The 24835-nt window shown below is 34.5% G+C and overlaps 1 protein-coding gene across 8 annotated transcripts in view; it reads left to right on the forward strand.

Annotated features, from left to right (window-relative positions):
- SS18 (SS18 subunit of BAF chromatin remodeling complex) overlaps nucleotides 1–24835 on the forward strand; it is a 92388-nt gene that overhangs the window by 26255 nt on the left and 41298 nt on the right. For all 8 annotated transcript variants that reach the window (XM_049620329.1, XM_049620330.1, XM_049620322.1 and 5 more), the window contains 2 exons: nucleotides 14999–15152; nucleotides 19029–19250. In XM_049620329.1, coding sequence (XP_049476286.1) covers nucleotides 14999–15152; nucleotides 19029–19250 — 376 coding nt within the window. The remainder of the gene's footprint in view (nucleotides 1–14998; nucleotides 15153–19028; nucleotides 19251–24835) is intronic.

Genomic DNA, 24835 nt, shown 5'->3' on the forward strand with positions numbered 1-24835 from the left:
TATTTTGTGGAGAACTGAATTATGGAAGCATGTTCTCTGGATTAGTATAGGGAGTATTTTGCCAATATTATTGCCTATCCTGTCATTTCAGAATCTTAGCAAAAATCATGTTAACTCTCTGCTGGATAGTATATATGAAATTCAAGCACTGTCTAGTTGAGTCCAGATATGTATAGCAATTGGCTATATCTTGCTGTGAGGAATATAAATATTTGTGTGTATATGTGCATAAATACATTTTTTTTGGCAGAACTGTATTGTTAAATCAGTAAAAGTGGCTTCCGTATGTACTAAGTAAGGAACTTAAAGATTGTCTCTTCATCATAATTGAAAACAATGTATCTAGCTCACTTCTCTAAGGAGAAACATTTCTTTGCCATATAATTAAGAAAAGAACCTAAATGTTGGAAATTAAGTAATTCACTCTTATTTACATGGAATAAGTACAGAAAAGTATTTGTACAGGGCTCTTAATTTAAACATTGTTTATACTGGCAAAATAAAAACAAACTAGGGAGCTAGTGTCAGTATTGGGAGTAGGTAAAAATATAGCTTATGGGGTACCTGTGTGGCTCAGTTGTTAAGCATCTGACTTCAGCTCGGGTCATGATCTCATAGTTCGTGAGTTCAAGTCCCACATCAGGTGAGCTCATGCCCTGCTTCGGGGGAGTATGAATCCTGCTTTGGGTGAGCCCTGCTTCCCTCTCTCTCTTTCTCTGCCCCTCCTGGGATTTTCTGTCTCTCTTTTGCTCTTTCTGCCCCTCGGTCACTTGTGCTGTCTCTCTCTTTCAAAAAAAAAATAAATGTGTGTGTGTGTGTATATATATATATATATGTATATGTGTGATACATATATATATATATATATATATGTATACATACACATAAAATGTAAAATAAAATAAAAATTAAAATAAAATATAAAAAATTTATGTGTATATATGTATATGTGTATATATATGTATATGTGTATATATGTATATGTGTGTGTGTATATATATGTGTGTATATATATGTGTGTATATATATGGCTTATATAGTTGAATTCGTCCCTCTTTTTTTTTTTTTTTCTGGGAAGAATCTTTTATTACAAATACAAACCAAATTACTGTTTTGAAAATTTGGGTCATGGACATAGCAGCAATAAATATGAAGTATTTTTTTACTCTCTTGTTATTTATTTATTTTTTTTAATATGTGAAATTTATTGTCAATTTGGTTTCCATACAACACCCAGTGCTCATCCCAAAAGGTGCCCTCCTCAATACCCATCACCCACCCTCCCCTCCCTCCCACCCCCATCAACCCTCAGTTTGTTCTCAGTTTTTAACAGTCTCTTATGCTTTGGTTCTCTCCCACTCTAACCTCTTTTTTTTTTTTTTTTTCTTCCCCTCCCCCATGGGTTTCTGTTAAGTTTCTCAGGATCCACATAAGAGTGAAACCATATGGTATCTGTCTTTCTCTGTATGGCTTATTTCACTTAGCATCACACTCTCCAGTTCCATCCACGTTGCTACAAAAGGCCATATTTCATTCTTTCTCATTGCCACGTAGTATTCCATTGTGTATATAAACCACAATTTCTTTATCCATTCATCAGTTGATGGACATTCAGGCTCTTTCCATAATTTGGCTATTGTTGAGAGTGCTGCTATAAACATTGGGGTACAGGTGCCCCTATGCATCAGTACTCCTGTATCCCTTGGGTAAATTCCTACCAGTGCTATTGCTGGGTCATAGAGTAGGTCTATTTTTAATTTTCTGAGGAACCTCCACACTGCTTTCCAGAGCGGCTGCACCAATTTGCATTCCCACCAACAGTGCAAGAGGGTTCCCGTTTCTCCACATCCTCTCCAGCATCTATAGTCTCCTGATTTGTTCATTTTGGCCAGTCTGACTGGCGTGAGGTGATATCTGAGTGTGGTTTTGATTTGTATTTCCCTGATAAGGAGCGACGTTGAACATCTTTTCATGTGTCTGTTGGCCATCCGGATGTCTTCTTTAGAGAAGTGTCTATTCATGTTTTCTGCCCATTTCTTCACTGGGTTATTTGTTTTTCGGGTGTGGAGTTTGGTGAGCTCTTTATAGATTTTGGATACTAGCCCTTTGTCCGATATGTCATTTGCAAATATCTTTTCCCATTCCGTTGGTTGCCTTTTAGTTTTGTTGGTTGTTTCCTTTGCTGTGCAGAAGTTTTTTATCTTCATAAGGTCCCAGTAATTCACTTTTGCTTTTAATTCCCTTGCCTTTGGGGATGTGTCGAGTAAGAGATTGCTACGGCTGAGGTCAGAGAGGTCTTTTCCTGCTTTCTCCTCTAGGGTTTTGATGGTTTCCTGTCTCACATTCAGGTCCTTTATCCATTTTGAGTTTATTTTTGTGAGTGGTGTGAGAAAGTGGTCTACTTTCAACCTTCTGCATGTTGCTGTCAAGTTCTCCCAGCACCATTTGTTAAAGAGACTGTCTTTTTTCCATTGGATGTTCTTTCCTGCTTTGTCAAAGATGAGTTGGCCATACGTTTGTGGGTCTAGTTCTGGGGTTTCTATTCTATTCCATTGGTCTATGTGTCTGTTTTTGTGCCAGAATTCGTCCCTCTTGACGGAGATTGAATTGTATGTTGATCAAGAATAATTCCTAAAGAAGAATGAAAGAAATCAGAGAATAGTGTAATTCTACTTGTAAAAACTGAAAATACATATATATGAATTTTTAATAAGTTTCTGGAAGTATGCATATCAATTTTTAGCAATGTTTCTTATTTGCATGGTTTCTTAGTGATTACACATTAGTTTTGTAATTTATCCAGATTGGTATAAATGTAAAAATAATAAATTCAAGATTAAACAAATACATACACTCTTGTTTCTTAACGGATGGTATTATTACAACCTTAGGAAAGGCTTAGAGTCCTATCCTTCCATGTTTTGGGAGTGGATTAGTTGTTTTTTGAAGTATATTGTAGAGAATTCTGGTCTGGGAAGAAGGAAATTACTCTCTAAGATTCTGGACTGTTTAGTAATTAACCTCATTAAGGTTAGATGGGCTTAGTTTTTCATAGTGGAGATAGTCTAATGTTCTATTTGTTATGGTGGAGGTGTTTGCTGTTTCATAAAATAAAGGTTGAATTTCTGGGGACCCTGTTACTAACTGGGGAGTATATTGTTAGTGAGTGAGTCATTCTGGGGTTTAACTCCTTAGGAAGTTTGGAGAATCATCATGCTATGAAAATCAGTGGAAGACATTATTAGTTATGAAAGTTCACCTGGTCAGATTTTATAGTGGGTCTAAATTCTGTATTAGCTCTCTTACTTGAAGGACAAGATAACATGACAATATGATAAGATTATTAAATTGAGGAAATCATTTAATAAGTTTAAAAGCCTGCATCAGTTCAAGGCTATCCATGATGGCATGCTGACATTTCTTATGGGAATGAATGAGGAATCAGGGAGATCTTTGTGAACTGTTTCAGTTATGTTTAGAGCTCATTTTTGGTGAGACTTACATAGGACTAGGAAGTGAGGCAAATATAATACTGATGAGGGTTTTGGATCCATTCTTGGTTGACCAGTCCAACTCTTTCATTTGTATATGTATTGGTCATCAATCAGCTTTTGGCAGTATTTTATACATATGTTTCCTGTTTTGCTTAATAATTATTTTTAGATCTCCTATTCCTGTGTGTCATTTTACTGCCTCCTTGTGGGGAACCATACTAATGACAGTTATACAAATGATAGTTACATAGATGAAGGATTATTAAACTAAAAATTATATTTTACAGTGATATGTTTATATTTTAAAGAAACATAGAACATTATTTATAGTCAGAATTGTTTTTAATTCTATAATAAATAATTTAAGTTTGAGAGTTCATTTATTTACTAGATATTAAGTGGCTACTATGTGTCAAGCAATAGTTAGGTATTTTTTGAAACATCAGTTAACAAAATAGACAAATACTCCCATTTTCTTGAGTTTTACATTCTAGCAAGCAAGGCAGGCATAATAAATGATTAAATCATATAGCTTATTAGAAGATAATAAGAACTATGGAAAAGGAAAACACAGGGCAGGGAGAGATGCATTAGGAATGCTGGAGGTGGAGGATGGAATTTGCAGTATGAGGCAGAGTGGTCAGGAGGACCGCATTGAGAAAGTGACATTTGAGCAAAGATTTGACAAAGAATGTTTTAGGCAGGAAAACAAACAGTGGAAAGGTCCTGAAGTGAAACTCGGCCTGGCTTGTTCAAGGAACAACATGAAGCTTATGGCTAGGACAGGAAAAGGTGAGGAAGTTGTATGGACAAATCCTATCTTGTAAACTGTTGTAAGGACTTTAGTTTTTTTCCTTGAAATTGGAAGCTCTTAGAGGATTTTGAGCAGAAGAGTGAACAGCCATGTTTTAATAAGTTCATTCTGTTTCCTGTGTGGAAAATTTATGATAGAGGAGCATGGATCAAAACATGGCATCCAGTTAGGAGGCTGTTGCAGTAATCAACATGAGAGTTGTGATGGTGGCTCGTACCAGGGTGGTAACAGAGGGGGAGGTGGTAGAAATGGTAAAATTGTAGGTGTATTTTAGAGGTAGAGTCTAAAGGATATCTAAAAATCGAATGTGGGGGGCAGAGGATGAGAATAAGAGAGGTCTAAGGGATGACTCCATGGTTTTCAGCAGAGCAACTGGAATGAGGGAATTGCAATCAACTGAGACTCCTGGGTAAAGGGATTTGGGTGAGCGGTTGTAGTGGAGATACCAGGGATTCGGTGTTGTAGATTTCAGGTTTGAAATATCTGATAGGCTTCCAAATGGAGATGAGGAATGTAGAGAATTAAGCAGTGTTGACAATAAAAATCATTATGAAAGTTACCACAAAAATATTGGTCCCTAATCGAATTTGAAATGCTGCTTGTATTTCAAAGTAACTTTTTCATTTAGTAAATATTCTTGAGTACCTTTGTTTGATACTAGATGATTGGGGGCTACAGTGATACACAAGTATAATCATGGACCCAGTCCCTACAGAACTTAACATATGATGCAATAATCAGACGTTAAGTAATTGCACAGACATTTTATTTTTTTAATTTATTTTGTAAGTGTTTTTATTTATTTTTTGAAAGAGAGTGCAAGCAGGGAAAGGGCAGAGAGAGTGAGAGACAGAGGATCTGAATCAGGTTCAGCGCTGACAGCAGAGAGCCAGATGCAGGGCTCAAACTCACTAACTGTGATCATGACCTGAGCCAAAGTCAGACGCTTAACCGACTGAGACAATACAGGTGCCCCCACAAACATATTAAATGACAGTTGTAGTGAATGCTATGAAGGAAGGGCACCTAGGACTATGGGAGCAGATAATGAAGCCTGACTATTCTCATGGTCAGAGAAGGCTTTCTTGAAAAAGTGACATTTGAGGTGTAATTCACATAAAATAAGATTGACTCATTTTAATTGTATACATAGATGAATTTTTACAAATCTGTGTAATTATCACTACAGTCAAGATATAGAACAGGTGTGTCTGGGTGGCTCAGTTGGTTAAGCATCAAACTTTGGCTCAGGTCATGATCTTGTGGTTCATGAGTTAGAGCCCTACATCGGGCTCTACACTGACAGTGCAGAACCTGCTTGGGATTCTCTCTCTCTCTCTCTCTCTCTCTCTCTCTCTCTCTCTCTCTCTGCCCCGCTCCCACTTGTGATCCCTTTCTCTCTCAAAATAAATAAAAAGGCTTTTTTTTGGGGCGCCTGGGTGGCTCAGTCGGTTAAGTGGCCGACTTCGGCTCAGGTCACGATCTTGTGGTCCGTGAGTTCGAGCCCCGTGTCAGGCTCTGTGCTGACGGCTCAGAGCCTGGAGCCTGTTTCAGATTCTGTGTCTCCCTCTCTCTCTGCCCCTCCCCTGTTCATGCTCTGTCTCTCTCTGTCTCAAAAATAAATAAAACGTTAAAAAAAAAAAAAGGGCTTTTTTTTTTTAAAGATATATTGGGGCATGTGGGTGGCTCAGTCGGTTAAGCGTCCAGCTTCAGCTCAGGTCATGATCTCATGGCTCATGAGTTTGAGCCCTACATCGGATTCTGTGCTGACAGCTCAGAGCCTGGAGCCTGCTTCCGATTCTGTGTCTCCCTCTCTCTCTGCCCCTCCCCTGCTCACATTCTGTTTCTCTCTCTCTCTCTCTCAAAAATAAATAAACATTAACAAAAAAATTTTTTTTTAATATGTAGAACAGTGTTGTCATCCCAAAAAAGTTTCCTGATGCCCCTTTCTGTCCATTTTTTATTGGGTTGACTTTTTTTATTATTATTATTGATTTATAGGAGTTCTTTATATGTTCTGGATATAAATCTTCTGTTGGCTATGTAATATTTTTTCCCTTTTTTAAAGTTTTTATTTTATTTTTACTTTTATTTAAAAATTTTTAACATTATTCATTTTCGAGAGACACAGAGAGACAGAGCATGAGTGGGGGAGGGGCAGAGAGAGAGGGAGACACGGAATCTGAAGCAGGCTCCAGGCTCTGAGCTGTCAGCACAGAGCCCGATGCAGGGCTTGAACCCATGGGCCGTGAAATCATGACCTGAGCTGCAGTCAGATGCTTAACCAACTGAGCCACCCAGCTGCCTCTTAAGTTTTTAATTCCAGTTAGTTAACATACAGTGTAATAGTAGTTTCAGGTATACAATACAGTGATTCCATGATTCCATACAACACCCGGTGCTCACTACGAGTGCAGTCCTTAATCCTCATCACCTATTTAACCCATCCTCTCACTCACCTCTCTCTGGTAACCATCACTTCTCTGTAGTTAAGAGTCTGTTTCTTGGTTTGTTTTCTTTTTCACCCTGTGCTCATTTGTTTTTGTTTCTTAAATTCCACATATGAGTGAAATCATATGGTATTTGTCTTTATCTGACTGACTTATCTTGATTACCATTATGCTCTCCAGCTCTACCTATGTCTTTGCAGCTGGCAAGATTTCATTTTTTTTTTTAACGGCTGAATAATATTTCATTATATGTATCTTCTTTATCCATGCATCTTCTTTATCCATGCATCAGTTGATGGACACTTGTGCTGCTTCTGTATCTTGGCTATGGTAAATAATGCTGCTGTAAACATCAGGGTGCATGTATCCCTTTGAATTCGTGTTTTTGTTTTTGTTTTTTTTAATATATGAAATTTATTGTCAAATTGGTTTCCATACAACACCCAGTGCTCATCCCAAAAGATGCCCTCTTCAATACCCATCACCTACCCTCACCTCCCTCCCACCCCCCATCAACCATCAGTTTGTTCTCAGTTTTTAAGAGTCTCTTAAGCTTTGGCTCTCTCCCACTCTAACCTCTTTTTTTTTTTTTTTTTCCTTCCCCTCCCCATGGGTTTCTGTTTGTTTTTGTATTCTTAGGGTAAATACCCAGTAGTATTGCTAGATCTAGGGTAGTTCTATTTTTAACCTTTTGAGCAACCTCCATATTGTTTTCCAAAGTGGCTGCACCAGTTTGCATTCCCACCAACAGTGCAGGAGGGTTCATTTTCCTCCACATCCTTGGCAACACCTCATTGTTGTTGATTTTAGCCATTCTGACAGGTGTGAGGTGGTACTGCATTGTAGTTTTGATTTGTATTTTCCTCATGATGAGTGATGTTGAGCATCTTTTCATGTGTGTTGGCCATCTGTGTATCTTGTTTGGAGAAATGTCTGTTCATGTCTTCTACTCATTTTTTAATTGGATTATTTGCTTTTTGGGTGTTGAGGTTTGTAAGTTGTTTATGTATTTTAGATACTAAACCTTTATCGGATATGTCATTTGCAAATGTCTTTTCATTCCATAGGTTGCCTTTTTTCTAAATTCTGTTAATTGTTTTCTTCACTTTGCTGTCTTCTCTCATTTTGAAAATTGTCTTTTTATTCTCTTTATGGTGTGTTTATATGAACAGAGTTTCTAACTGAAATGAAATCCAATTTATCAATCTTTGTTTTCTTTCTGTATCTTGAGAAATAGTTTGTTGTATCAAGGTCATGAAGATATGCTTCTGTTTTCTTCTAAACGTTTTTTTCTTAATCCATGATCCATTGCAAATTAAATTTGTGTATGATCTGAGTCTACGAGTCAAGGTTCATTTTTGTTCATATAATATTCAACTGATACAGTACCATTGATTGAAAATATCATTTTTTACCCATTGAATATAAGTTGTTTTGTTATAAGTACGGTAACTGTATGTGTGGATCTATTTCTCACTACTGTTGGTGTATTTATTTATCCTTATACTAACAACATATCTCAAATTAGTATAGCAGTTTGTGGTGGTCTTTTTCAAGAGTATCCTGGCTATTCTAATTTCTGTGCATTTCCATATAAATTCTAGAATAAGCTTGTGAGTTTTCTTCAAAAAGCCTCCTGGGATTGTGATTGAGATTGCATGGAATTTCTAGGTCAGCATTGGGGAAACTGGTATCTTCACTATATTGAGCCTTCTAGTCAATAAAAATGGTATATCCCTCCATTTAGTAAGCGTTTAATTTCTTTCAGCATTGTTGTATTGTAGAGCTATTGCACATCTTTCTAGATTCATTCCTAGTTATTGAATTTTTTGATGCTATTATGTATGCTGTTATTATTAAAAGTTCATTTTCTAGTTTGTTGGAAATATATAGAAAATACAGTTGATTTTTATATATTGATCTTGTGTACAATTATTCTAATAATTTGTTACAGATTCTCTTGGCTTTCTGTGCACTCAATCATGTCAAATGTGAATAATGACAATTATGTGTCTTTTCCAATTTTTTTTTACTTTTTTTTAACTTTATTCTTAATGCCATTGATTTGTTTATGGGTTTATTTATTATGTTGAATAGATATGGTGTTAATGGATACTCTTATTCCTGAATTCAAAGACTCCAATATTTCATCAGTAAGATAATAAATTTTTGTAAATTAGATTTATTGGATTAGGAATGCTCCTCTAGTCTTAATTTTTAAAAGTTTGTATTATGAGTAGGTATTGAATTTTATCAAATAATATTCCTTTATATATTGAGATAATTATATGGATGTTATTTTGGTAATTTTGTGAGTTACAAGGATTAATTTCCAGAAGTTAAATCAGCTTGCATTCTTATATAACCAAGTCCATTGTTTATATAATGCATCATCTTTTTAATACAGTCTGAGTTTCATGGTATGCTAAAATTTTGTTAGGATTTTTGTTCATGAGAAAGTTTGGCTTGTAGATGTCTTTCTAGTAATGTCCCTGTTAGGTTTTGATATCATAGGTTTGGTGACCTCATAAAAGAATTGGGAATTGTTCTCCTTTTTGTGTTCTCTGGAAGAATTCATATGATTTGTAGTTTTGTATCCATCTATGTTACTTCCTTCATTGTACTACTTTGGATTTGATATGCTGTCTTTTCCTAGCTGCTTGAAGTGGAAGCTTTTATCATTATTTTTTTTACTTTTCTTAAACATGCATTATAAATATGCATTTTAAAGCTACAAATTGTCTTTTTAGCATAGCTTTAACTGCATCTCACAGATTTTGATGTTGCATTTTCATTATCTTTCAGTTAAAAGTATTTTGAAATTTTTTTTGTGATTTCTTCATTGAGTAATAGGTTATTAGCTTTCTGTTATTGATTTCTAGTTCAATTCCACTGTGCTCAGAAAACATACTCTATATTATTTCAATCTTTTGTTATTTGTTGACTTGCTCTATGGCCCTTTATATGGTCTAGTTTGGTCTATGTCATGAGTACTTGGGAAGAATGTATATTATGCAGGTGCTGTGTATAGTATTTTACATATACTAATTGAGTTAAAAGCCGTGATTTCACATCTTTTATATTCTTAGGGTTTTTCATTTTTGTTTTGGTCTCATTATTCTACCAATTACTAGTAGAAGTGTGTTATTCTGTTTTTCCTTTTGGTTCTGTTAACTTTTGCTTTATAGACTTTGAAGCGGTGTTACAGGACGTATAGAAATTTATGATTGTTACATATTCCTGTTGAACTGATCCTTTTATCATAATGAAGTATTCCTCTAGTATTTTGAGTAGTGTTTTTTGATTTAAGTCAACTGTCTGATATAAATATAATGATATCACCTACTTTTATTAGTGTTTGCATAGTATCTTTTTCTTTTAACATGTGTATGTCCTTAAAGTGGATCTTTTGTAAACAGAATATAGTTGGGTGTTTTAAAAATCCAATCTGATAATATTTGTTATCTAAGTGAAATGTTGGGTCCAGATACATTTAATGCAGAACATGATATAATAGGATTTGAGAATATCAGCCTGGTATTAGTTTTCTATTGGTCTCTTCCTTGCCTTTCTTTGAACTAATCAAGCATTATTTTTTCCTCTCTACTAGTTTTTTAGCTGTACATTTTTATATGTGTATGCATTTTTAAGTAGTTGCATATGAAATTACAGTGTACATTTTGGATTTATAAAGATTCCAGTCTAAATTTGTACTTTTAGCACTTGCTGAAAAATGCAAGAGACTTAGAACAGTGTACTTAACTTATTCCTTTTTGTCTTTGTCTTTTGTGTTAGTTCTGTCATATATTTTATACTTTTATGTCTGTTTAAACCATATAAGCCTTTGTTACAATTATTCTAAATATCAATGTTAATTTGTATTTGTCTAAACACTTACCTTTCCACTTCTCTGTATTAAGTCCTCTACTTCTGTGCTGCCATCTGGGGTTATTTTTCTTTAGCTTGATGAATTCCCTTCATCTGTAACAAGTTCTCTCAGCTTTTGTTTATTTGAAGCTCTTACTAATGCATCTTCATGTCAGAAGATATTTTCTCTTATAGAACTCCAGATTGGTTGGTTTATTTTATTTTCTTGTTTTGTCTTAACATTTTAAAGATGTCATTTTATTGTCTTCTATTTCATTTATTTCTGATAAAAAAAAATGTCGTTATCCTTATTTCTGATAAAAAAAAAGTCTTGTCCTTCTCCTAAAGATAATGTGTCTTATTTTTTCTGACTACTTTTAAGATTTTCTCTGACTTTGGTTTTTAAGACTTTGACTCGGGTATCGTTTTCTTCATATTCTGGTGAGGTTTATAGAACTTTGCATGTCTGCTTAGAGACTTGTGTTAGCTTTGGAAAATTTTTGACTGGTATTTTTCAAATATTGCCTAAGATTCATTTACTCTGCTTTTCTAACTCCAGTTAGATGTGTGTTAAACCATTGTAGCATGTTGTACATGTCTTTATGCTTTTATTTTTTTAATGTTCGTGCCTTTATGTTTCTTGGTGTGTCATCTTTTTTATACATTTCTTTCAGTTTACCAATCTTCTATTTTGCTGTTTCTAAACTAGTGAGTTCTTAATTTCATTGATTGTATATTCCAGTTCGGAATTTCCATTTGACTTTTCTAAGAATTCTAGTACTTTGCTGAAATTCTCCGTCTATCCTTTTTCTTTTTTAACCACTGAGCATATCAGTCGGTTATTTTAAGGTCTCTCAGATAACTCCAAAATATGAATGACCTGGGTGTCTTTTTCTGTGTTCTGTTATTTCTTTTAGTTGTTCATCTATTCTTTTTTTTTTTTTTTTTTTTACAAAAATTTGAGATAAAATTCACATAACATGAAATTCACCATTTTAACTTTTTGAAGAATACAATTCATTGGTTTTTAGTATATTCATAGTGCTATCCGACCATCACCACTAATTCCAAAACATTTTCATCAACTCAAAAAGAAACCTCATAAATGTGGGCATTCAATCCTAGTTTTCCCTCTGTCCATTCCCTGGTAACATCTAATTAGTCTACATTCTTTCTCTCTGGATTTACCTATTTTGGATATTTCATATAAATGGAATTATACAGATGTGTGGCCTTTTGAGTCTGACTTCTTTCACTTAGCATAATGTTTTCAAGATTCATCTATGTTGTATGTTGAAGTATGTTGAAGTATTGATACTTCATTTCATTTGTGGCTGAATAGTATTCCATTGTATGAATGTTTTTGTTTATCATTTAATAGACATTTGAGTTGTTTCTGAGTTTTTTGGTTTTTTTTGTTTGTTTGGCTATTATGAATAATGCTACCATGACATTTGTGTGCAAGTTTTGTGTGACTGTGTGTCGTCAGTTCTCTTGGGTCTATACCAGAAGTGGGGTTGCTGTGTCATATGGTAACTCTCTGTTTAACTTTTTGAGGAATTGCCAAATTGTTTTCCATAGTGGCTGCACCCCTTACAATCCTGCCAGCATGTATGAGTTTCATTTTTTCCACATTCTTGCCAACCCTTGTTACTTTCTGTGGTTTTAAAAAAAAATTATAGCCATCCTAATGAGTATTGTCCGTTTATTCTTGTTTTTGGAATGCTTTGTAACTTTTCATTGAATGCCAGACTTATGAATGAACAGTTGTGGAGCTCTACTTGGTGTTATCTAATTCCAAAGAGAGTTAAGTCTTCCTTTGGAAGGTGAAGTACTTAGAGTACCTTGAGTACTGAGCGTTGTCTATAAGAGTTGTTAGGGCTGATGTAGTTGTTTTGACCTTAATCTAAGAAGAGCCTTTTTTGAAGTCTCAACAGAGAGCTTGCGTTATTTACAAAGGCCTTTCTGACTTGGTAGGGACTACTGCCAGTCTTTTGTTTCCCTAGCCCTGGGCAGAAGCTGAAATTTCTGCTCAGCTCGTTAGCCTCTTAACTGCTGTTCTATGCTAGTTTTTGTGAATTTTCATCCTGTTTGTGGTTCTTCCACTCTGGGATTTTGTTCTTCAGGTTCTAGCTTTCTGATAGTCCAGAATTCCTCCTCCTTCTCAGTCCAGTAGGGCTGCCGCCTCTGCTCGGGCTCTGTTTTCTTGTTACACAGCAAAGTTAGGGAAAAAGCCAAGGTGTTTGGAGGAGCTGATCTTCTGTGCTTCCCTTCTTTCAAGAGTTGTAGCCCCTCCTGTTTCTCTCTGTGTAGATTGCTCTTCAGTGCCTTCAAACAATTTTTACATTTGTGTAGATTTTATAACTTTTATTGGCAAATGGGTTAGTTTGATAGAAGCTACTCTGTTACGATGGGAGCCGTGAATACTGATGTTTCATTAAGTGCGTCGCAAGAAAATGAGAAAGCTCTTACCTATTGAGAGTGAGAACATACATTTTCAGCAGAGAATTTGGACAAGAATATAGAAGGCGGGATTTTTATTTTCAAATGAGAAGAAGGTCACAGTCAGCCATATTTGAAGGATAGTAAAGGATCATTTCAAAGTAAGATATGTGACACTGAGTTGATGTTTGGCAATTTTTAAAAATTCTGAATGAAGTTATTAAGTGTTTAAAGAATCTGAAGTGGATAAAGAATTTAAAATGAGAATTGAAGAAAAAATATTTAATAAAGAGCAGTTATTTTCTAGATTTAGTAGTAAAGGAACTAAGACTCTGAATTCTATTTATTTACTTATTTGTTTTTAAATTTGTTTTTGAATTTTATTTATTTTAGAAAGAGAGCATGAGTGGGAGAGAGGGGCAGAGGGAAAGAGAGAATCTTACATAAGCTCCATGCTCAGTACAAAGCCTGATGTGGGGCCCCCTCCTGGGCCCGATCCCACAGCCCTAGGATCATGACCTGAGCTGAAATTAAGAGTTGGATGCTCAACTGACTGAGCCATCCAGGCACTCCAAGACTGTGAATTTTAAATGGGTGCTATTAGAGTTGTACTTGGTTATTTGTGTAAATGTTGGTGATGTTAAATGGTTGGCGATTTGAGTATTTACGTGTGATGACTACAAGACAGTGTTTTATCGGTTAAGGGTATCAGAGAGGATTGTGTTCACAAAATCGAGATGGTACAGAAACAGTAACTAAGTAGCCATGTAAAAATGTGGGAGAAGGACACCCGAGTGGCTTAGTTGTTGAGTGTCCAACTTTTGGTTTTGGCTCAGGTCATGATCTCACGGTTTGTGGGATTGAGCCCTGTGTTGGGCTCTGTGCTAGCAGCGCTCAGAGCCTGCTTGGGATTCTCTGTCTCCCTCTCTCTGCCCCTCCCCACTTGCACTCTTTATCAAATTAAATAAATAAACTTAAAAAAATGTGGGAGGAAGAGAATGACTGAAGTATGGGAGCCAACATTATGTTTTTAGAACATAGAGAGGTAGAGAAAGAAGGCAGAAATAGATCTGTAAATAATAGCTCCTTCTCCTCCTGTAGGCTTAAAAATGGGGATTTGGAAAGAAACTAACCATTTGCTTTCTTCACCAAAATATCCCCAAGAAGGGAACCAGGTGTTGCAGACCACCTTGTATCTGTGTTTTTCCTTTCGCCCTTTTGTGAACTCTCAAGGTTAGTCAGTGATTTTCTTCACACTTTCATTAGGAAATTTGCCAAAGGCATCCTTTTGAGGCAGCTGTCTCTGTACCCTTGGAGGCCATCAGTAATGTTTCCGATCTATAGGAGTCGTCGGCACAAAAATGTTGGACTGAACTGAGTCTTCGTAGTTTAAAACATTCCCTTGCCAAAATTTATTTCCCCCTCGAACAGTACAAAGTATATCATATTTAGGGGCTTCCTGTCCTTTTATAAATTTTTGTTACAGTGACTTTTCAGGTAAAATCCATCATTAATAGTAAATATGTCTAAATATATTAATAATGAAAGGAAACTTAATTTTTAAAACATAATTTAAGTAACAACAGTGAACACATTAAAATCCTTGTATATAAACAAATGTGAATTTTGGTATAGAATATTTAAAAAATTTATTTTCACTATTGAGATTTTATAAAGTAAAATATACTTTAATTGTGGTGTTCTTTTGGTCTGAGGTGGTCAGAAGGTATCTTCACACTAATGATCTTGTTAAGTTTGGGGGTCATATTAAATTTGATGTAAATAATTTGTTATTAAAATGCATTAGAATAAGTTGAAATGTATTTGTGTTTTTGTTCCTATTTAGTTTAATAGTACAGGCAACTGTTACATGCATCTTTAATATATTAGTCTAACTGTTTCTCTTGTTTTACTAAACTGTCTTCTTTCAGCCACCCACACAGAATATGCCTATGGGTCCTGGAGGGATGAATCAGAGCGGCCCTCCCCCACCTCCACGCTCTCACAACATGCCTTCAGATGGAATGGTAGGTGGGGGTCCTCCTGCACCACACATGCAGAACCAGATGAACGGCCAGATGCCTGGTAAGTTTTTCTCCTCTAAGACATTAACACCAGAGTTGCTTAGCAACTGAAACGACATGGGGGCTCAAGGGATACTAGATTGTTGATGACAAAACTGCTTTGAATGCCCCCGAGTACAAGCTCTCTTAGAGTTTGTTAGCTACAGAGCTACGTGACCTGTATTCAGTGTTTATCAGGCTGCCCTTGGGCTTTGATGTAGCTGACACACAGCATTCCTCTGATGAACAGAACTGGCTAAATTTAGTCTGTCTGAAACTATGCAATACAGCTGGCTTTAGAAGCTTTTTGGAAAAAAAAGGCATTGCGCCATGACTTAAGAATTAAAATCTCTTTATAGATTATAAAGGTATTATAACATTTCCTTGGGTTTTGTATTTACTTAAAAACTTACTGGTCTCAGAAACAGTATTGCTGGAAAAAACACATGAGGAAAAGAAAGAAAACAATCTGTAAAGTGCTAATGTAATATATTTAGTATTTCCACATTGATACTATTGAAGCTGAGTATAAATTTTTACAAATATATATGTTTATGGCATAATATAAATATGGAAATTGATATTAAAGCAAATTTAAAGGAAAAATAATTTCAGATGTTTTAGATAATGAGTTATTCCTTTTACTATTTTTCCGTTCTAAGTTTGGAGCCATTTAGAGTATCTTCCAGGCCGTTGGATGCTTAATTAGTTACCTTTTGCTGATTTGAACTTTTAATCTGAAAAGTATCATTAAACTCTTTTGTTTTTGCAACAATAGCTACAACCCATACCCATAATTCTTGGTGGGTTGTTTTCTTCATTTAATGTGAGAATATTTTTACTTTCTAAAGACAAAGGCTATTTTCATTAACAAAGTATTATACAGATAGCAATAATGAAAGTAAATGAAATAACGAAGCAATTCATTTGTAAAATTAGTAATTAGCATCTTTAGGATTGTCTTGTCTTAGCTGATTGTGTTGGTTGGTAGCATTGGTATCCAGGGACAGTGGGTGTAGAAAATGAAGTAAGGAGAACACAGAGCAAAAGAAGCCAGGTAGTCCGGTTTATAGAAGATGGGTGTGCGATTGATCGTGTAGAAGGGTGATGCTGTTTCAGTGGCTGTCTTCTGTTTCCTTTGGTGGCTTGCCACAGTCCATGGCCCCCATGACCCACACCATGGGAGGGGAGGAATAGGAATAAAGACCTCTAACTACTTGTTATGTTGTAGTCAAGAGGAAACTTCTGGTGAGTCCACATTTAGCTCATCAGGACCTGTTGCTTTTAGAACTGGAAGGGTAGTGCGAGTTAGGAGTTTTGTGACTTTTTATGGTCGTACTGTTAAGTAGAATTTTGACTTCTCCATATAAATTCAAGCTTAAGGCCAGAGAAGCACTTGAACAGCAATGTAATTATTGTTAACGTGACATTTGGGTTTTTGTATAAGGCCATCTGGAGTAGTTACATTCTTTATAAACCAGAGATTTTTCAACTAGTTATGACATAGGTTGTCCAGAACACTGTAGAGCTTCCAAAATAGTCTCTTATAGAGTGTTCTAGTTAGGTGTAGGAGAAATTGGTCCAGTTACTTATGTTTCCTTTATTTAAAACCTGCTTAATAGAGCTTAGCCAACTTTTTTGCGCACACAAATTTGTATCTAGTCTTTCAGTTTCCTATTTTTGTGTTGTTTTTTTGTTATTTTGTAAATCTAAGTCATAGAGCTACTTATATCTTCTTTGATCTTGGTCAGATAACATCAGTTTCAGATTCCTTTTTAAAAATGTTTAACTGATTTGAAAAAAAATAAGATAATGTATGTCTCTGGTACCAAAATCAAAAGGTACCAAAGAGTATACAGCCCTTACCTCCAGATACTTTGTTCCAGAGAGTCATTGGTGTCTGGGTATCCTTCAAGAGATAATTCTCTGTATCTAAAACATATGCATATGCACATTCCTTTTTCTTTTGTCTTACTCTTAAAAAAAAAAATACAAGTTGTGGCATATATTATGTAGTATTATGTTTAATATTTTTCCCTCTTAAAGATATATCTTAGAGACCATAAGTATATAAAAATATATTTTGGAGACCACTCAGTACATAAAGAGCTGCCTTATGCTTTTGGTGGCTGTATTTCATTCTTTTTCATGGATGCCCCTAATTTATTTGAACTATTCCCTTATAATGAAATACAGGTCATGTCTAATCTTCCGGTATTAAAAACTATGCTGATGTGAACATGCCTGTAAAATAAAAGTAAGTAAACAAGTAAATAAATCCATATGCAGTTTTGCATTCATGGACGTATGCACACGAAGACCTGTATATTTATAGGATAAAGTCCTAGAACTGCAACTACTGTGTGAAAGATATATGCATTTTAAAATATGGTAGTTATTGCCAGGGCACCTGGGTGGTTCAGTCGGTTGAGCATCTGACTTTGGCTCGGGTCATGATCCCATGGCTTGTGAGTTCGAGCCCACGTCGGGTTCTGTGCTGACAGCTCAGAACCTGGAGCCTGCTTCCGATTCTGTTTCCTTCTCTCTCTGCTCACAATCTGTCTGTCTCTCTCAAAACTAAATAAACATTAAAAAAATTAAATAAAATATGGTAGTTATTGCCAAATTGCTCTACATAAAAATAGTACTTATTTATATATTTATATACCTCAACAATGTATGAAATTACTTTTCTTCAGAGATCAAAACTTTGGGTCTTTAGAATCTGAAAAATGAAAAAAGGATCTCATAATTTTAATTGGCCTTTTTATTATAAATGAAGCAGGCAGTCCTCTCATATTTATGTCTCTTTGGTAGTTTTTGTGTGAACTAATCATTCCTGTCCCTGCCTTTTTTTTTTTTTTTTTTTTTTTTTTTTTTTTTAACTGCTGGTGGTCTTTTACTTACTTTATATGTTCACGTAATTAGTTCAGTCTGTGATATGTCTTGTAAAAAATTTTTTCCTACTTTTTAATACTTAGTTTCGTTTTGTCTGGTTTAGTCATACTTACATTTTTTATTTTTATGTAGTCTAGTCTAGTTTATCAGTTTTTTATGGCTCTGGGTTTTCTGGCATGCAAGAAGGCTGTTCCACTTCAAGAATATTTTTTAAAAGTTCTTTTTAAAATTCTCTTTTATGGTTTCTTTTCCTCATTTTCTTTTTTAATGTTTAATATTTTACTCATCTGGAACTATTTTTGGTGGAAGGAATGTGGTAGGACTTTTTCCAGATGGCTACTCATTTGTCACACTATTTATTGAATTTCACCACTATTATCATTTACAGAATTAGAAATTTGGGTGTGTTTTTAGACTCTGCTCTGGGTCCATTGACCTGTTAATTCATTTATATGCTAGTACTACACACTTTTCATTACTTCAGCTTTAGAGGCACCTGGGTGGTTCAGTCCATTAAGTGTCTGACTCTTGATTTCGGCTCAGATCATCGTTTCACGATTCATGAGATTGAGCTCTGTGTTGAGCTCTATGCTCTTCGGGCAGAGTCTGCCTGGGGTTCCCTCTCTCTCTGCCCCTACCCCGTTCATGCACACATGCTCTCTCTCAAACTTAAAAATAAATAAATAAAAATAAAAAATTACTTCCACTTTATATGTTTGCTCTCTTGTAAAGCTAGTTGATCATTGCTTTTCTTTTTCAGAATGTTGCTGGCTTCTAAAAGCATTAGTTTCTTAATCTATAAAATGGGAATAAGTTCTACCTCACAGTATTTGCTCTCATTCATGTAATGCATTTACTTTGCTTGCTGTTGATTAAATACTCAAGTTATTGTTTGCTATTGTTATGGTATGCAAAAGAAAATAAAAAGCTCTTTAAAGTACTTTTTAATAGACCATGTGTTTTAACTTTCACATTTGGTTCTGACCACTTTTCTTCAAAGGGCCTAACCATATGCCTATTCAGGGACCGGGACCCAATCAACTCAATATGACAAACAGTTCCATGAACATGCCTTCAAGTAGCCACGGATCCATGGGAGGTTACAACCATTCTGTGCCATCATCACAGAGCGTGCCAGTACAGAATCAGATGACGATGAGTCAAGGGCAGCCAATAGGAAGCTATGGCCCCAGACCAAATATGAATATGCAACCAAACCAAGGTAAATAAGCTTGATATCGTTCTCCACTAGAGTGCTATGTTAGCCTTTGAAAGTAAAACAGTTATTTCAAGTTGGTAGCTGATTCTTGAAAATACAGTTTAAAGTAAGTAATGGTCATTCCTATAAAAAAGGAACATTGAACTTGACACTAGTTTAATTGTTTTTGCATTTAGAAGTTAAATTGCTTAATTTAGCTTTTAAGCTTATTTCATGTCTTTTGGACAGTTCATTTGAGATTGTTGTATTTTTATTAAAAAAAATTTTTTTAATAGATGAATAGCCAAACATTTGTTTAGAGCTAGAAGGCTGAGAAAATATAATTTTATCTTAGCAAGTATAAGCTGTTAAACTTTTACTCGATGGTTTTTTTTTTTTTTTTTTTACTTATTAAGGATATGTTAATTTATATGAATTTCCCTTGATTTTTATGAATGTTTTCTGATGTTGTGTTTCAGCATTAAGAGGTAATTTTAACGTAATTTGTTATTAGAGTTTTCAGTAGAGATGCTGCTGTATTCTTCTATTCTTAGAATGGGGTGAAGTCTATTAAAGTTTGTTACCAATCTCAGAGAATGAAATTATCATGTTTCTTTTTTAAATATTGTTGTGAATAATAACTAAAAACCAGTAAGTGGCGCTCTCTTCTGCTAATTGCCTGCTAAAACATTTGGCATATTGCCAGCCTAAAGCTATTTCAGTTGCAAAATGTGAGGTTAAGTGTAAGATAGAATTCATATTTGCAAAAAATTTTTCTAGATTTTGATTTTGAAAAACAAAGCACAAAAGTGCACCCAGATAAAGGGAGTTAAGGTTAATTTGTTGATAATTACTTATGATGAAATAATATATATTCTAACACTTAAATAGTAATACAGAAGCTTTTATATTTTTGATGAGATACACTGAAAACAAAGAGAGCCAATATAATAAATTATCAGTGTAGCTTCACAAAAGTGGCACTTGCTCCATTTCTCCCGTCCCCCTCAAGTTGTTTAGTGCCCATGATGGAATTTCTTTTTTTTTTTTTTTTTATAAAATTAGGTCAATTAAAGGTTTAGAATAACAGCAAGATCCAGTCAGTGGCAGGTCAGAGGGGAGTTCGGAGGTTTCTCCATACAGTTTGGTTACCAGGAGAGAGAGAGCAAGAAATTTGGTAATGATTCTCACAGCATCTACAGTAATGATGGCACACTATTTAGAAACTGTAATTAAGAAAATGATAGGGTGTTTACAAGAATGGACGTTGCTATAAGATTTGGAGAACAAAAAAATAATGCATATAGCAATGTGCATGTAGAAAATAGTAACTGATTTTTGGAGAAAGGAATTGAGGTTTTTGTAAGAATTTTTTGTTCTAAACGTAGGGACCAACTGTTCTTTTTATTTGTTATTTATTTAAAAAATTTTTGTAATGTGTTTTTATTTTTGAGAGAGAGACAGCGTGTGAGTAGGGGAGGGGTAGAGAGAGAGGGAGACACAGAATCTGAAGCAGGCTCCAGACTGAGTTCTCAGCACAGAGCCTGACATGGGGCTCGAACCCATGAACCGCGAGATCATGACCTGAGCTGAAGTTGGATGCTGAGCCATTCAGGCGCCCCTTTTATTTATTTTTTTGAGACAGAGAAGGCACAAGTGAGCAAGGGGCAGAGAGAGAGAGAGAGAGAAAGAGAAAGAAAGAAAGAAACGGGGCTTGCCCGGAGCTCATGTTTTACTCGAAGCAGGCTGGAGGTCACCCCAACTCATGAACTGTGAGATCATGACCTGAGCCAAAGTCAAATGCTTAACGACTGAGCCTCCCAGGCATCTGGGACCAACTATTTTTAAAAATGTCACGTTTTGTATTTGTATTACTAATGTATAGTTTTTCTTTCTACTATAGTAGTTCTATTGCTTTTTGCTTTGTTTGCATAATTTATGAATTTCTTACTAGTCATTTTCTGTATAGTCTGTTTTCTGTGTAGGGATCTGACTTAAAGAAATAAAAGTTATTTTTCAGAAAACAATACGATGGAAATCTGTGAGGAACTTTTCAGTATTTTAAAAGTCTCTTCAGGACAAATAAACTTATCAGTTAAATTTTGATATTTCATATACAAAGAATGCCAAAGAAAATTATAGCTGCCAAAAAAAGAGAGAAAGTTATATGAGCTTGCAGGAATATCTACTTTCTTAATTATGAGTTCCTTGTACGACATTTTAATTCTATGATATCTATTGGATGAAAAAAAATTTTTATATGAGTTTTATTTAAAGTTTTAATATTCATTGCACATAAAACATTTTCTTAGCTTTAAAAGTAGGCTTCATGTTTTACATTAAAAGTTTTGTTTTGAGAAATAGGTGGAAGAAATCAGAGGGGACCACTTTTTAAATAGTTCTTTGAGAAATGCTTAGAAAACATCAAAATCCTATAAAAGGAAACAATTTAACTTTCAGAACTCTTTAACATTTGTTGAGATATTATTAGCTGTTCTTTGAGTTAAAATCAAAATATCGAAATCTTTTGGCTATCCCTGTATTTCTACATACATATTTCTGTATCAAGAGATCTTAGAAAAACTGTTAAATCTACTTACCATTTTTTAAATAATGGGGTTAATTAGTCAAGGAAAAGAAACATTTGTGGGATTTCTTACATTAAACTTCTGTCAAGTGACAAAAAAATGGAAAAAGACTAATGTGGAGAATTTTTATTTTAAAACAGAATAATTAAAAGGCAATTACTATTACATTAATTATTATTTAAGTGACATATTTGGGAGCTTTAACTGATAATGTGGTAGTAGTTTTCTAAACAGAACGTTACAGATCAAAGTCTAGATGCATTTATTCTGATAGCTTTGAAGTGACTTTTGTTTTTCCCTTTTTCTTCCCTTCTTTCTCTCTCAGCTTTGAAAATGAAATTAAGGGGGGGGGGAAGTAACTTGTCTAAAAATGTTGTCATTGTAATTTAGGAGTCTGATGGAAATTAATACAAAGAACAGATAGACATTTATAATTTATCGTTGTGATTGTTTAAAAAAGCAGAGAAGTATTCTGTTAATTTATACTATTAGCTCTAGTATAATAAGGCACATTGTGTACTAGTGTTACAATAAAAGTACTATCTCTAGGAATGAAATTGTAGAATCTTTTGAGCTTCATTAGTTCTTTAAAAGCTGTTTTTAGCTTTTAAATGTTTTACTGAAAAATTAAATCAAATCAGCACAAAGACTGTTATAACTAAAACTTGCAGACCAACGACACAAAATATGTCTTTTCAAAAAGCTACACAAAAAGTTGACCCCATTAAATTTACTAATCGTATATTACTGTGTTCATGGTTAGTAAAAGAAAATTCAGCAGTTAATGTTTTTTTTTTACTTAAAAAAAAAATGCATGTGTAATAATGGCATTGATATTGGTGATTTGTAGTTGATTTGCAGTTTTATACATATCTGTGAATTGAGAAGACTGAAATACTTTTTAATTTAGCAACTAAGTTTATTACTATAGCACAGTATTTTTCTCCGTGTTCTCTTAGAGGGTCTACTACTTCCAGATAAAATGAAAAGTTTAGGAACTTTTTAAGTTGTTTCTTATACTGGTGGCAAAATGTTGTAGTCAATCCAGCATAAACTTTCCTGTGTTATTTTCACTATTATCCAGATAAAAGTTCAGGGATTATTACTTTGAACTTTAAGAATAAGACTTGTATTCAAAGTAAATCACCATCCTCTTACATAATTAGATCTGCTTACTCCTATATACAGCATAAACTTCACTGGAATTCAAATACTTGAATTCACTAGAATTAAAAAAAAAAAAAAATGGAGGAAGTGTATCTGTTTTGTTCTAGTTCCTAGAACAATGCCTCAAAGTAGGCATGCAAGATCTGTTTCTTCAGTGAATAGGAAGTAAACCCAAATGTTACATGATGACCTGGAAATACAGAGTTAGTACTTTAAAGATATCTCTTTAATAAAACAAGTGGTATGTTCATTAGAGTATTAAAAGTCAAGTTAGAATAGCAAGGCTTTCTGAAAGTGACCAACAGTTACATTTGGTAGAATCTGCAGCTTTTATTCCCAGGCATTAATATTTGTAGTTTTTCTCATTTAACATCATTTTAGTAATTACACATTCAAATATAAAGAGTTTTCACAGATTACTTTTTGCTAAAACATGTATTTCACAAGTTCTGTGTGGATAATTCTTTAGACTTGGATCCAAATCTTGGCCCAGTAGATTATTGTATGTGGGACCTTTGACGAAATTACTTAATAAGGAAGGTGAAGTGAAATGATGCATATACAAATTCTGATTCAGAATTGTTTGCATAATTTGTATGAAATTAGTTGGTCAGAATAAAAAGCTTTTTAAAAAAATACTTATTTTGAGAGAGAGAGGGAGAGTGTGAGTGGGGGAGGGGCAGAGAGAGAGGGAGAGAGAAAGAATCACAAGCAGGCTCCGTGCTGTCAAAGGCAGCACCTGACACGGGCTCGAAATCACGAACTGTGAGATCATGAAATCAAGAGTTGGATGCTTAACTGACTGAGCCACCCAGGTGCCCCTAAAAAGTATTTTTTTAATAACAACAACAAAAAAATTGAGATAAGTTTATTAGTTGTCTCTTTTAGGCACATCAATTTATTTCTGGTTTTAGTTTTGTTTGAATAATATTAAGAAAGTCCTGATTCACTTAGGTAATAAGTTACAAATGATAATGGTCTAATCTGGACGCTTGCTGTTAGAGTACTGGGAAATTTTTATCTCAGTACTTTTATTATGTAAATATGAAGGACAAAGAATATGTATTATCATAGCTGGGAGTGTTATATTTATCTTATTATATTGTGGATTATTGTCTGATAAGAGCTATACCAAGCAGATGTGCTTGAGATGAGCCTAGCACTTAATTGTATATGTGATCATAGTAGTATATTTCTTTGCACCTCTTTATTATCAGTATTTGTAGATCTACCTCATTTTAAAAATAGCATTCATGATATGGATCTAACAATTTATTTAATTAAACCATATCCCTCCCCTTTTTTAAAATATGGATGGTTTTATTGGTTGATTTTTTTTTTTTTTAATTAATGTATTTATTTGAGAGAAAGTGCAAGTTGGGAAGGGGCAGAGAGAGGGAAAGAGAGAATCCCAAGCAGGCTCCATGCTGTCAGTGCAGAGCCCTGCGACGTGCGGCTCAATCTCATAAACCATGAGATCATGACTTGAACCAAAACCAGAAATTAGATGCTTAATTGACTGAGCCACCTAGTCGCCCCACCGTGTACCCTTTTGATAATGCTTCTAGTCTTTTACTATTATAACTACTTCTGGAACAAACATTTTTGTATATAGATCTTTGTGTACTTAAACAAGAATTTAGTAGAATGAAGTTTAGAAATAAAATTGCTAGGTAAGATACATAAATACTTAAAATGAGAGGCACAAATATTCAGCCCATAGCATTTGCTATTTGCATTTTTTCTGTGAATTGCCTATTGTGTTCTATATTCTGTGATTTGTCTATTTATTACTAATTTGAAGGAGTTCTTTATAGATTAAGGCTAGTCACCCTTTATTTAGTATATATAAAC

Source organism: Panthera uncia (assembly GCF_023721935.1).
Source record: "Panthera uncia isolate 11264 chromosome D3 unlocalized genomic scaffold, Puncia_PCG_1.0 HiC_scaffold_8, whole genome shotgun sequence".
Lineage (NCBI taxonomy): Eukaryota > Metazoa > Chordata > Mammalia > Carnivora > Felidae > Panthera > Panthera uncia.